This window comes from Antechinus flavipes, chromosome 4 (assembly GCF_016432865.1).
Source record: "Antechinus flavipes isolate AdamAnt ecotype Samford, QLD, Australia chromosome 4, AdamAnt_v2, whole genome shotgun sequence".
Lineage (NCBI taxonomy): Eukaryota > Metazoa > Chordata > Mammalia > Dasyuromorphia > Dasyuridae > Antechinus > Antechinus flavipes.
This window is the reverse complement of record NC_067401.1, coordinates 82,327,283-82,342,575: the sequence shown is the minus strand read 5'-3', so window position 1 is coordinate 82,342,575 and position 15,293 is coordinate 82,327,283. Positions and strand designations below refer to the sequence as shown.

Here is a 15,293-nt window from a genome sequence, read left to right as displayed (position 1 = left end):
CATTTTTGGTCAGGAATTATTCCATGCACAGATAAGAATTTATTGTAAGATGTACACGCACACACAGTTAGAGGAGATAGGAACAAAATGAGATTTATTCCTATCTCCTCTAACTTGTTTACTAAGTTTACCCAATACTATGCAACTGATCTCATGGGCTTCTATATATTGTATAACTAATCTATTCTTCTTGTTTACCTCTATTTCTTAACCAATATCAAATTGTTTTGTTACCACTTTTTGGTATAGTTTGCAATTGCTAAGTCTCCTTTTCACTTGAAATTGTTTCTTCGGATTCAGTTCAAGAAATATTTATTAAGTGTCTATGTCAAGTATTGAGGATACAACAAAAAGTTATGTTTTAGCTCTCATGGAGTTGCCTAACAAAAATGAATTTAATTATTATTTCTAACTCATTAAAATAACCATTTGGTACTCTGATTTTTATGGCACTAAATAAATTTAGAAGGTATCCCTATTTTTATTATGTAGGGCTTGCCTAACCATATAAGCATATTGCAGCTAAAATTTCTCCTATTAGACTGTCTATAATTGACAAATTCTATAGCAATATTCTTATAGTTCCTATATGTCTTAGCAGGTAAATCCAAGTAGCTTTATATATTCTGTAATTATTTAAAATCTAAATCTCTTCCAACTGGATTTCTTGCTAATATATAAAAATGTTCATGATTCATTTGGGTTCCTTTTCTATCCTTGCTGAAATTATTCTCTTTTTAATTACTTTTTAAACTAATATTAATATTCTTTAAGCAACCTACTTTATCACTTACAAAAATAATTTTAATTCTTTTTTTGCATGACTATTTCCTCAATTTCTTTTTCTTCATTATTTCTACAGCTAGCAATTCTAACTTAACAATAATAATGATGACACCTGCTTTAACGTTAGCTCTTTGTTTTAAATAGATTTTATTCTTATGAGTTCATGTTTAAAAAAAAAAAAACTTGAATGCATCTACTTTCTCAAAAGCTTATGTGATGTCACTAATGATGATCATGTTTTTTATTGTTCTTGTTATTAATGTGCTCTTATTATGTGGACAATTTTCCTATTATTGAACCAATCCTGCATTCCCAGTATAAACTGTACAATGAACTTTGCTAATATTTATTTAAAATTGCAGCATCAATATTTATTCCAATAAATCATCAGGAAGATTATTTATCTCATAGAATGTGTCTTTTCTATTTTCTTCAATTAATCCAATTTTGGTGCATTATAATAGCCTTGCAAATTCATAGGATCATGTAGTTTTGTTTTGTTTATTTTTTTCCTTTGTTGGAAAGGTCATTTGTGGTAGAAGAGAACACTGAATAATGACTAAGGTCATTACTAGCATGTTAAATTTTAGAACTTTTAATCTTTTAAGAAATGATTCCAAAATTTATTTCATTTTGAAGTACCAATAGTTAAAATCTTTTATAGAAGTTTCTATCCTTTATTTCCTTCTTTTTGATATGGTAGCTACTGAAGCATGGTAAAAAAAAATTTCAGTTAAAATGATTTCTTGTAAACAATCACAGAAATTGAAGAATTCTTTTTATCTCTGTAGTTTGAAATAATAGATACAGTCTTTTAAATTTTAGTCATGTGTAAAGACAATTGGGCTATGATTCACAAAGTCTGAGAGTTTATTCCCCCTTAGTTATTATTAATAAACAGGTAATATTCAGCATATACTACATGCCAGATGCCATGTTAGAAAATGAATGAAATGATCTCTACTAAAAATGAGTTTATATTATAATGGGGCAAACACACACACACGCTTGCACTCGTGGAAAGACTTGAGACTGTAAAGATGGGACAGTGAAAATAAGCAGTAAGGAAAGGCTGAGCACTCATTAGACATGTAACCTTGGGAAATTGTTTACCATCCATGTCTCAAATTTTTCTTATGCAAAATGAAAAAGGGGTAGGATTAAGATAATAGTTCTTCCAACAATAACCTATCAGCATTAGTGATAAGATTTAAATCTTTCCTCAGAAACAAGCTTAAATATTTAATAACATGCTGAATCATGTAATGAGGTGGCTGAATTATAGCAATAATTTTTGAAAAATTTTCTGAATGAAATGTACCTTGCCAGACGCTGAAGCTTCTGTCGCCGACTGGTGTAGTAGCTCTGAATTACAGGATAATTGTACCATAATCTTGACAACTGCATAGGATCATCTAGATATATTTTTAAAAGTAAATTTTTGAAATTTTTTGAAAGGTAGTATTTCTATGTAATTTAAATTTTAAGTGTTCTACTTAAAAGACAATATTCATCTATAATTTTACCACAATTTTTATTGTACTTTTTTACTGTATTTCCTAGATTATTTTAAGGAGTAAAAGAATTCTTTTAAGTACTTTTTTTATGTAATACCCAAAGGAGAAATTAAATGTACTATGTAAACTTAAATGTACTATGTAAATCACTGTAAATCTAGTGTTCTTTGAAATGTTTCCAATTCCTGCAACAAAAAGTGACAATTTAAAAGCAAGACTCTTCAAAATGTTCCCTAATCCATAAATATTCATTTGCATAATCTAAAATTGTAAAATGTTGATGTTCTATTTACACTAGTGAATGTCTAGCACAGTATTTTCATTTTGTCTTCACAAAATTTACATTCTTGCATATACTAAATGTACATAGTTGCTCTAAATGAAGATTTTAAAAAGTCATATAAAAGAGCCTATTTTATTTTCTATAACTTGATGATGATGATACACTAATACTCAAAACATTTTAAAAAGAATTTTTCTCATGCCAACTTCATGAAGTAGGCAGCACATGTATTTTCATTATCTAAATAACAGACTCAAAAGAATTACTTGTTTGGAATCATATACCAAGTAATTAGAGCTATCCTAGTCAAGGAGTCTTTTCACTATCCTGTATTAATGGCTAAAAGATTCACTCTACATTCTCTCTGTGAGAACATATTTTTAAAAAGTTTGTAAATGGGGCAGCTAGGTGGTGCAGTGTATAGAGCATCAGCCCTGAAGTCAAGAACATCTGAGTTCAAAATCTGACCTCAGACACTTAGCACTGCCTAGTTCTGTGACCTTAGACGAGTCACTTAACCCCAATTGCCTCAGCAAAAAAAAAAAACAAAAAAAAAGTTTGTAAATATATTGCACGCTTCATTATCTTAAACTACATACATAATTTATTAACATAAATAATTACTAAATAATTATTTCTCTCCCCTCCTCTCCCCCCAATCTTACCTAAACCCTCTGGTAAGAGACCAGCACGAGAAAACCAAAGAACCACTTGTGCATATTGAGAGATCAGGTTAGTAACCATTTGCTTATTGGTTAAGTCCACCAGACCTGTAAAGACAGATTCATCAAAAATACTTAATTTAGTGGCTGGTCACACACATTAAAAAAAAAAAAACAAAACTCTCCAATACACAGCCTCATTGACCATATACTTTTGAATATAACAAAATACTATAGCAACACATGTTTTATTAGCATGTAGTAAAAATAAAATATATAGAAAAAAACAAAAATCCTAAATCAATGAAGCAAATTGTGGACAAATATTTTAATAAATCTAGAACACAGGAAATCATTTAACTCTCACAGAATGCAACTCTTCTAAAGAGATGACCAGTGCTATCAGCAAGATGAATATAATACATATAAAGAAGCAGATAGACTTACATGAAGAGATATGAAGATATGAAGAATATGATTCTGCATATTCATGCAGATTCAAGAGAAAATAACATAGCACACGTCTACAACAATATAAATAGAAAAATGACCATTTTTAAAAAAAAAATCGAAATCAAAAGCTAATGGGTCAGAAGTGTGAGAAAAAAAAAAGTAAAATTAAAAACAGCTTTTAAGAAGGGATGATACCTCCTGGGTACCTCGTCCCACTGCTTTTGCAGAGTGATAAATTTCACATAGGTGGGATTTTGCATATATCCTGAGATTTTTTTTGTCTGTCGTTCAATTTTGTTGGAACTTTTTTTCCTTCCTCTTTATTTTTTTTAAAATGAATTTGTTGTGAATCTAGAGAATAATTTGAAATTATGCTCACAATGGATACGCTTTGATCCAGCAATATGCCACTACTAAATCTATATCCTAGAGAGATTTTTATTTTTATTTTTTATTATTATTTTTTAAATAACTTTTTATTGATAGAACCCATGCCAGGGTAATTTTTTACAGCATTATCCCTTGCGCTCACTTCTGTTCCGATTTCCCCCCTCCCACCTCCACCCCCTCCCCCATGTGGCAAGCAGTCCTTTACATGTTGAATAGGTTACAGTATATACGTGTGCAGAATCGAACAGTTTTCTTGTTGCACAGGGAGAATTGGATTCAGAAGGTATAAATAACCCGGAAAGAAAAACAAAAATGCAAGCAGTTTATATGCATTTCCCAGTATTCTTTCTTTGGGTGTAGCTGCTTCTGTCCATCCTTGATCAATTAAAACTGAATTAGCTCCCTAGATAGATTTTTAAAGAAAGGAGACCCATCTGCAGAAGATTATTTACTGTATCTCTTTTTATGGTGGCTAAGAATGTGAAATTACAGGATTGTCCATTAATTGGAGAATGGCTGAACAAGTTGTGATGTATGATTATAATGGAATATTGAAATGCTGTAAGAAATCATGAGCAGAATGATTTTAGAAAAACCTGAAAGGACTTCAACGAACTGATGTAAAATGAAGTGAAAAGAACCAGAAAAAGATACAAAAAGAACAATTACTGTACAATGAAGAACTATGAATGACTTAGCTATTATTCTTAGCAATACAATCGTTCAAGACAAATTCAAAGGACTTAATGAAAAATGCCATGTGCCCCCAGAAAACTGCTGAATATAGACAAAAGTCTTCTCTTTTATTATGAATATTCTTCCACAAAATGATTAATATAACAATGTTTTACAAGACTGCACATTTATGAACTATTACACTTCTTACCATCTCAGAGAAGGAGAAGGTAAGGAAAGAAGGTATAGAATTGGAAACTCAAAATTTAAAAACCAAAGAAAAAAAAGGAAAAACCCTCCAAAATATATTATATTTACCTGTAATTGGGGGGTGGGGTGGGATGGTGGTGGTTGAGACATTTTTAAAAAATGTATTTGTTGTTATAATGGTTGACTGTGGGAAAGGAAGAAGAGGAATACTGGGAGAAATAAAGAATACCAGCAAAAATGTATTGAAAAAAAGGAGAAGCACACCTAGATAGGACATTTGAGAATTCATTTTCCTTCATGGTCATAGATTGTAACCAATCTTAGAACCTGTCTCTTCACCCTCCCCAAAATAATAAAATTTCTAGCCTTCTGCTATTTGAAATTATATATTTGAAACAAAGATAACAGTTTCAAAGTAAAAACACATTAATAAAATGATAAAAACCTTACAGATACAAGCTTCTTCCATAACCCACAATACTCTAATATAAATCAATATAATAAAACTCTTCTAAGTGGCCTTCAATTGAGGCTACCTAAAAGTCACTTTTTAATCTTCATTTCTATCACTGGTTAGAATGATAGAAGACACATTTGCATGTAATATGCTTTCAATAAAATGTATATGAAGAATCAATTATTCTGTAATGGAACTGATTCTTCAATGCTACAAACTATGTAGGTAACAAAAACTTGGAAAAAACAGACATAACTACATTTTGGTGGAATATCTTCTATATCCTTCCCCATTAAATACATGTTAGCCAAAAAACAAATTATAATTTTTTCCAAAGACCAAGATATTGCAGTTAAACTTTCCAGAAGGGAAAAAAAAAAAAAAAAAGAACAAACCTCTTTCAGTGAGCTCTTGAGCCTCTGCTAAAAAGCAGTTTAAGACGGTGCTAAGGTTGTTAAGAAGCAACTGACACTGCTGAAGAGACTGGATAGTTTGTGGATCAATAAAATGACAAGAACCATCAAATAATGAAGTACCTGTTGAGGGTAATATAACACAACCAGCTTAAACATAATAAATCACAAATTTAAGTATCACAAAGTCAATTTGATATTAGTTTGGAGGAATGAAAAAAAAACAAACTGTAAAATATATGATCTCTTAAATCCAGTGCTACAATGGGATCGTAGATAAAAGGACCACAGATTAAGAGCTAAATAAGATTTAAGATCATTTGATTCACCTCAATTTGATTTAACAGGTGAAGAAATCCAGGCCATGATAGTTTAGGTGATTTGTCCAGGTTCACACAGCTAGACTGGGCTTCCTGACTATAGGCCAAGCAATTCAAGTCCACCATTCTGCTACTAAAAAGTAACTATCTCTTTAAGATAATCCCACCTAGTTTTGATGACACCACTGTTTTAATTCCTTTCTCAAAAGCCAGCAATATTTCTGTAACAGGACAATGTTCTCAAAGCAGTACGGCCTAATTTATTTTATGGAGAAATGGAAAAGAACAGAATGGGCATTTTAAAATTTACAAATTAGCTTAGAATTCATGGTTTCTAAAATGCATCTTGGCAACTATATTTTCAATAACTATAGACAGGAAAATTAGTTTAACCAAGTTTTAACTTTAAATTATTTATTACATTTTTAATTAAAATAGCTTCTTTAGTATTCTAACATTTCCTAAGGAGCATAAATTGGATGACCTCTTAGTTCTCTTTTAACTTTCAATCTATAATCTTTTCGCTCTTTATTTAGCATTTCCTGAGAAATATGAACAAAAGGAGGGAGGGTACTGTCATAAATTTTCTAAACTCTTCAGACAGGTTTCACTAACCTGAAAGGATATTTTAAAAGTTCTCATAAACAAGGAAGCAAGAAAAATTTATTAAGTATTTACTCTGCAATGCACTGCGATAGGTAATAGGACTTAAAAAATTTTGATAAAAATAATCCCTGCCTTCTCAGGGAGTTTAATTTTATGAACAAAATAAATTTTATTTCACTTTAATTCAAAAGTTTAAATGCATCACAAAAAAACTTTTTCTCTACTAGGTTTTTCCCCCTCCAAATTATAACACATGGTACTCTAACGTAATGAATTCCAAATTTAGATTACTTACATATTCGATCAAATTCTTCTTTTGTAAATATTACTTTATTCCACGTCCACTCAAGAACAAACCGCAAATTAGCAGCAGAGCTTGGTTGTTCTTGTTTAAGAAAGAGGAATGGGAGAAAACCATTAATATAATCTTTAAAAAAATACAAAATGAATACTAATTTTCCAAAGTAAAAAAGTTTTACCTTCTGTTGTCCATCTTCTAATGCATCCAGTTAGGAGTCCTAAGGAACTTGTGTGAACGGCTGCTGACAATATAGCTTCTAATTGTTCTTCCTAAATAATGTAAAAACAAAACAAAACAAAAAAAAAGGGTCTAATGCTGAAATCACTGAGAAAAGTTAAAAAGTAATTTTTTAAATAGAAAAATGTAGGATAAGTTGTTTATCATTGTAAAAGTGCTTAGAACATATAACAACATATTAAGAAACCCTTCACAAGATAATGACAATGGACATTTTCAAAAGAAGGCCCAATTTCCAGTGAGATTTACAGATTTGTAGATTCTCCCAAACCATATTCATCCTTTAAGGCCCAGAATAAATTAAAGAACCAAAATTGTTTTCTTCCAAGTCCTGTTCTTAGCACCTTTTTAAAGTTAAGTGGATGGCTAGAAATTAGAAATTGAATGGATGCCCATGAATTAGAGAATGGTTGGATAAATTGTGCTATATGAATGTTATGGAATATTATTGTTCTGTAAGAAATGACCAGCAAGATGAATAGAGAGAGGCTTGGAGAGACTTACATGAACTGATGCTAAGTGAAATGAGCAAAACCAGGAAATCATTATATACTTCAACAACGATATTGTATGAGGATGTATTCTGATGGAAGTGGATTTCTTTGACAAAGAGACCTAACTCAGTTTCAATTGATCAATGATGGACAGAAGCAGCTACACCCAAAGAAACAACACTGGGAAATCAATGTAAACTATTTGCATTTTTGTTTTTCTTCCCAGGTTATTTTTAACCTTCTGAATCCAATTCTCCCTGTGCAACAAAGAGAACTGTTTGATTCTGCATACATATATTGTATCTAGGATATACTGCAACATATTTAACATATATAGAACTACTTGCTATCTAGGGGAGAGGGTAGAGGGAAGGAAGGGAAAAATCGGAACAGAAGTGAGTGCAAGGGATAAATAATGTTGTAAAAAATTACCCTGGCATGAGTTCTGTCAATAAAAAGTTATTATAAAATAATTTTTAAAAATAATAATAATAAAAACAAAATCAATTAAAATATGCATAGTCTGGCAATCAAATAACCATATAGTACGTCCAAAAATATATGCCTCATTGTACATATTGAGTTTAATAACAGTGTTATATTAAACAGTGCCCTTAATTTGTGAAGTACCATGAAATATATTAACTCTAATATTGTCTTTAAAAAATAAAGTAAATTTTTAAAAAAACACCTTAAAAAGTCATCTTCTGTACTTCTAGCATGGATTCAATAAAGCAGATTACTGCAACAATACTAGGTATTTATGATATTTTTAACTTATGAAAAGAAATGAAGCAAACAAGATTTTCCTTAATAAAAAAAAATTACACTAGAATACCTTTTCAACACCAATCCTACAGTGAAGAATGAACTGAGCTAAAAAGGCTATTGTAGCAGGAAAGAACAAAGAGGGATGGGAGTCACCTTTGTATCACTTAACTTTGATGTGGCGACTAAAAAAACCAGAGAATTCAATATCCTCAGAGAAGGCTCTTCTCTAAAAAGCTAAGCTAATTAAGCTAGTGTTTAGAAAGACAGGATGCACAGATAACTAAAACCCTGAAACTCAAAACATACTGAATTATGATTAAAAGATCTAACAAGAAACTTATACTAATTGACATCTTCCACACCAAAACTGTGAAAAAAGTCAGCCAGACATCCACTGGCAATAGGAAAAGGGCCCCTCAAGCAAAGGAAACGGTTCTGTATCCAGAGGCAGCAAAAGCAGAGGGCTCCTCCAAGAAAGACATAGGGTGGTTAGAAAGCCCTAGGCCACGGAAAGAGAAATGAGCATAAAGAATACAGAAGGAATTTCAGATGGAAGCACAGGCAAGAAGTTTTGATGATTAAAAAAAAAAAAGTAAGCAATATTCCTAGAGGGCATAAATTATTTCATTTTATCTTTATATGCCCAATGCCGAACACATTCCTGACAAATCATTTTATAAATAATTCACAGGTGAGGGGGAGAGAGATCTATAATATAATAAAGTATAGGGATTCCTTAGCTGTTTTGCAGCTTTCAGTTGCTTGGGCCACTGTGTGTTTAAACAACTTGCCAGTCACAACCCCTGTATAGGTCAGAATTGGGATGGGAAACCAAGTCTTCCTGAATCAGAGGAGGAACTCCTGCCTTTCTCTTAGAACATTTTCTCATTTTTCAGCTACCTATCAAATTTGACTTCTCTATAAAAATTGTTATACTATCTGCAAGAAGAATGATGATTTATACTGAATTTGCAATATTTTAATAGATACATTGTATTACATCTACTAAGACACAAATATATGTATAATTTGGTTATGGAAAATTTAAAAAGTACTTGTCCCAAGAATTATTTGGAAAACAGCAAATCAGACTCTTTACTGCTTGGAAAATAACTGTTAAATGCAAAAAAAAAAAACAAAAAACAAAAAACAAAAAACAAAAAAACCCCTAAATACACACATTTTAATGGCCTCACCTGACTTAAGCTGGAAGGCTGTATGTCAATAAGTCTTGGAGAAAGGAGTCCAGCCACAAGACATCTATTATAACCATCAGGAATGGCTTCACTCAAAGAAGACCCTGATTTCTTTAAAAAAGTCAAAGTCTGAAAAAGTGAATGTTAATAGGTTCTCAGTAATCACTGATATTAAATAATTAGTCTAATACAACAGATGGTAAATTAACCAGTATGACAATTACTTAAGTGAGTTAAATTATTTTGCTTATCATTTTAAATATAAATCTCCAAATGTTCTGTGTTCTCATTCATGAGAAAACTCTATTCCATCCATAATAAAAAAGGTAACTTATGCAGCTCTCATATTATCTTAAAATATATAATGTTTAGGTAATATATTGACTTTATTGTGGTATATGCAGGAAGATTTTTATCCTAAACCCAATTTTCTGCCAGGATACTTCCCAGTTTGCCTCATAAGTGTTGTCAAACAGAGAATTCTTCCTTAAACTGAGTTATTTTTTTCCGCTATATTATTTATTGATATTATGACCAGTATCAAATAGTTGAGGTGAATGAACTTTTCAATAAGTCAAAACCAAAATATTTTTCAAGAAAAAAGAAACAAATCAGAAACACATATACATATATTCATGGATATATAGTAATATATACTGATGGATACACACACACACACACACACACACACACACACACATATATCCATCAAATGAATGGATAGACCAACTCCAGCACTATAATGGAATATTGTTGTTTAGTCAATCAGTCATGTCCATGATAGGGGATATTGTTGGCCAAGATACTGGAATGAATTGTCATCTTTTCTTTAGCTCATTTTATAGAGGAAAAAACTGAGGTAAATAGTTTTAAATGATTTACCCAAAGTCACCACCTAGTAAGTGTCTAAGTTCAGATTTAAATTCAGGAAAATATCTATTATTTTATCCCCTTAGTGCCCATAATCAAGTATTATTTCACCATAAGAAATGATGACTAATAAGAATTCAGGGAATTGCCTTTATGAACAATGTGCTGCAAAGTAAGTAGAACTTTTTTTAAAAAGCACATTGAGTACAACCACATACATGTTAAGAATGAAAATTACAAAATGGCAATGAATACAATTTTAATGACCAAATATATCCCTTCTGTGCAAAGGATGTGAAATATCACACATACTCTTAGATTTGTTTTTCTGAGCTTTTTTTTTAAAGCCTTCCCCCCCCCCCCCCATCATCGGTTGGGAAGATGTTGGGAAGGGGAGGACAGAAAGAGATATGTATCTGGCAATTAAGGTGATGTAAAAATGAAAAGATAGTAATAAAAAAAATTTTAAATGAAGCAGGATATCTGAAAAATCAAATACTGGTTACAGCCAGTTCAGTATCCTTGCTGTGGCAGCAAGGAAGAGTAAATGCATACGAAGTGGGAAGAAATAAATACAAATAATGGTTTTCTAATTATAGTTTCAGAGCCTATAGGCTATTGCCTATAAATCTTAGAGTCCATATAAATATGCACAATCTAATTAATACAAGATATAGATATAATTGTATCTGAGTCAGAAACATTAAGATTATGTTTATAAAATTAGCACTAAAAATGTACCTACCTCCTTTTGAAAGCCAGTGCAAGTCAAGTGAACAACTCCTGAGTTTAACAAGCAAGTAGCATCTAAAAGAGTACAAAAAGTCATTTAAAGTTTTAATGACAGTTGCTGAAAATAAAAACTTTCTAATTTATTTGTAAAAAGCATACTAATCCTATGGATTATACACATGAATGTATATAGAATACTTAACCTTGCTGGATCTTAATGTGTTCAACCGCAAAATGAGAGTAGGATGACCACTAAGGTCTCTTCTATAGCTCTAAATTCCACAAAGCTAATTATCTGATATGTTTCTGCCTGCAAGATAATTACTAATTATATATAAAATGTACATATCATAATTACATACTTAGTTTGTTCCTAAACTCCATGACTTTTATCATGATTCAGTAAGGTACAAACAACGAAGCTGAGAAATTATCCATAAAGGCATTAGCTAAGGGAAATATGATTCAATTGAAAAGAATGAAATTCATACATTTAATTCATAGATTTTCCAGAAAAATCCTCTCTGCTCATTAATAAAGTAAAGCACATTTCATATGATTAAACTCAGTGACTTTTCTAATAGTCACAGTTATTAACAAAATACGTACCAAAATTATAAGTACTGGGATTAAAAAACTGCTCAGGTGGTGGATATGAAGGAGGAACACCACGATTCAAACTTCTTTCATGTACCAATATATCCAAGATGCAATGTGGAGAAGTCTTACTCACTACAGAATCCAATGACCACAGTGCAAAATAAGAGCAATTATGAAGAAATTCTCCTGGCCTTAAAAACAAAAATGGGGGGGAAGGGTATGGTAGGACAGTAGTAATTTACTGATCTGATAACCAAAAAACAAAATTAAGAAAAAGTTAAAAATCATTATAAAAAAGCAGTCTTACCTTAAAGAATCTGGCATTTGTGCATGATACCAACGATTTATATCAAAAAGACCTAAATAAGTAGATGGCTTTCCTTGTCCATATGTATTCACCTGCCAGCTAAAGACTGAAACACTGGTGTCAGGAGACAGAACTGGGGAAGGAAGCAACATATACATAAAGAGAGAAATTTTGTAACAATTCTCATTAAGCAGTATTTAATAACTTGGTTTATTATTAATTTTTTTTTCTCCTCCAATTCATTTTCCACAATAGCTTCCCTAAAACCTAAGTCACACTTAAAACTCTAAAAAAAAAAAGCTTCAGAAGCTCTTTGTAACTGCTAGGATCAAATTAAGTCCTCTGATTTCAAATTCAATTTCTGCTTAAGTACTACTCATTTAGCTTTAGGCTAACTCTGAATCCCTACTCTGGAGCTCTTAACTTAGCTGTAAAAACTAGAAGAAAGGTGACTATGAATAGAAATTAGAAAGAAGAGTTGGTTTAAGAAAAATATAATAAATTTGATTTTTTAGTATAAGATAAAAGTTAAGCAAAAGTGGAAATGATCTATAGACCAATTTAAAACATAGGACCAGAATGAAGCTTTACGGAAGGCAAAAGGTAATGAAGGAAGCCAAGAGAGCAAGTACAGCGTAAAAGCAGGAGAGAACCAAGAACATAGCTTGGAGAATAAAAGTTATTTAACCAATTAGGTTAGAATCAATCTCTGAAAAATAGAGATTACTACCGATGTTTGATAAGTTAAATAGATAGTATATATGCTGCTAGAAAAATAATGGAGCACAGTAAAAAAATTGGATTTTAAGAGCCAGGGAGACTTCAATTTAATTTCAACTTTGGGTACATACTTGCTAAGCAACTTCAAACAAATCACTTAATCTTTCAGTGCTCTAGACAAACTACTTTTAAAAAGCAAAAAATGTACAGCTCTTCAATAAAAGTTCTTCAATGAGAGAGCTCTGGTCAGGTCCCATTCTCTAGACACAATTGTCCTTTGTATGTATGGCTTGGGAGTTAGAGTAGATTAACAGACCCAGTGATCCTCATAATGTTTGTTTCCAGACTATCAACAATTTTCAACAATTCATCTACCATCCACAAGTCTCAAATCAAATCAAACATGTACTAACTACTACAAAGACATTTTACAAACCTTCATTCACGCCTTCCTCCCTGTCGACGTGACTTCGAAATTTCTCTATGCTCTGGCATCCCAAGAGTTTGGTGTTGCTAGTCTGACCTCTCAAAGGAGATATACCACCTGTAAGATCTAGGCTGTATCTCTCTTCACAGTATTCTAATCCCTGAAACATATATTCACATTAATAATCTCACAACTAATATTCTAGTTACAAAATTTTTAAAAATATATTGCTAGACAACAAAAAAAAAATTGCCTCTTAGTACAAAAATGGTTTTATATATAATAATGACACTTTTCTACAAACTGAGGAATTGGTAAGGAATTTAAGAGAATAATAACACTATCACTAAAAAAAAGTTTTAAAAAAATCTGTAGACTGAAATTTAAACAAAAGCTTAAATAAAGTCAAAATTATGTTCAGGTGGGGTTTGAGGAGATGGGTCACATGGAAGAAACTCAATAAAACTTACCAGAAAAGGCAGGGCTGTGCTTTAATCCTGCACTGCCAAAATAAAAGTTTAATGTAGGGGTTTCCAAAGTCTAAATGATTATTACGGAATCTTCCAATCTAGCCAGAATCTGGGTGATGGGAGATACAAGGATTATCTTCATTCCTTAGGGTAGGACACCCCCTAGAATTGGAAGGGAATATTTGTGGTGGCAAGGGCCCAGATTCACAAAAAACTGAAGGTTCCTTTCAGAGATCCCCACTGCCTGAGGCTGAGGTAGAGGAAGGACACAATTGACATTTGGCTAAAAGATTGTTCTAGATCATGCTCACCAGGCAGAAATATGGAACAATTTAATTTAATTGATAATTTATTGACTTTTTTCAAAGAGGCAGATAAAAAAAGACAGATATAACATTAGCATTATTATTCTCAGAAACAAAGCATCCAGAAAAAGATCACTGCCTGCCTGGTCAAGCAATCCTTTATACTAAAAGCTGAAAAATCTACAACTCACAGCTTGTATCAAGAAATACAGAATTCAAAGTTTGTCTCAGAACTAGACTTAGGTCTCTAGATTTCCTAACTCCCAGTCCAATATTCACATTCTTATAATATAGCAGCTCTGACAATCACTCAAGAAGCACTCTTTTTATTGTTTAACAGTAAAAGTAAAAATATTTAGAATACAGATACCTCAAACTGATAATGTACTGTCATTTTTTTTTTACCTCATAAAGGATTTGTCCTGATGCCAAGCACTTTCTATCACCAAAGGCCAGCTGAAGAAGGTGCAAACTCAAAACATCTCCTTCACTGAAACCATATAAAAATTTGGCTATGAGTACCTTACATATTTCATACGCTAAATGTTCCAACTATTTTGGATATAACATTTTCACAACCACATTTAATTTTGTGTATGTGTTTAACTGACAAAACCTAACATTGGGTTGTCAAAAAAGTTTGATCTGAGATATTTCAAAAAACGATAATAGTATAAAAGTGTAATTGTTTATATTGTTTAGTTAATATAATACGAGAAAATAAATGTACACAGTTCATTTTATACAATAAACCAATAGGCAGTTATCAAACTTGTTCTATAAATAAAAACATAAAATTAAATTTTAAATGAAAACACAACCTTTGTAAATATAAATTAAAATTTTTATACTAGTTTTTAACAAGTCTTTAAACAAATTTTATATAAATAAATACTCACCCAAAATTACCTTGAACATAAAGATGTAATATGGAACTTAAAAAAAAAAAATCATCCTCTCCCCCGCTAAAATGCACACATTTTTTGATGTATACACATATATAATCACATAATACTGTGATTACTATAATCCCCTAATAATATAATTATTACTACAATACCCTAATTTTTTAAACTCGATTCTAATTATCC

At 31.3% G+C, this 15,293-nt stretch overlaps 1 protein-coding gene across 1 annotated transcript in view; it reads right to left on the bottom strand.

Moving 5' to 3' along the window:
• The window catches only part of AHCTF1 (AT-hook containing transcription factor 1), an 82,660-nt gene that overhangs the window by 44,778 nt on the left and 22,589 nt on the right, over positions 1-15,293 (bottom strand). The window contains exons 6-16 of the mRNA XM_051993442.1: positions 14,608-14,692; positions 13,437-13,587; positions 12,281-12,413; positions 11,983-12,164; positions 11,387-11,448; positions 9,772-9,900; positions 7,252-7,342; positions 7,068-7,157; positions 5,829-5,969; positions 3,252-3,356; positions 2,108-2,201 (exon numbers count right to left, since the gene is read on the bottom strand). Coding sequence (XP_051849402.1) covers positions 2,108-2,201; positions 3,252-3,356; positions 5,829-5,969; positions 7,068-7,157; positions 7,252-7,342; positions 9,772-9,900; positions 11,387-11,448; positions 11,983-12,164; positions 12,281-12,413; positions 13,437-13,587; positions 14,608-14,692 — 1,263 coding nt within the window. The remainder of the gene's footprint in view (positions 1-2,107; positions 2,202-3,251; positions 3,357-5,828; positions 5,970-7,067; positions 7,158-7,251; positions 7,343-9,771; positions 9,901-11,386; positions 11,449-11,982; positions 12,165-12,280; positions 12,414-13,436; positions 13,588-14,607; positions 14,693-15,293) is intronic.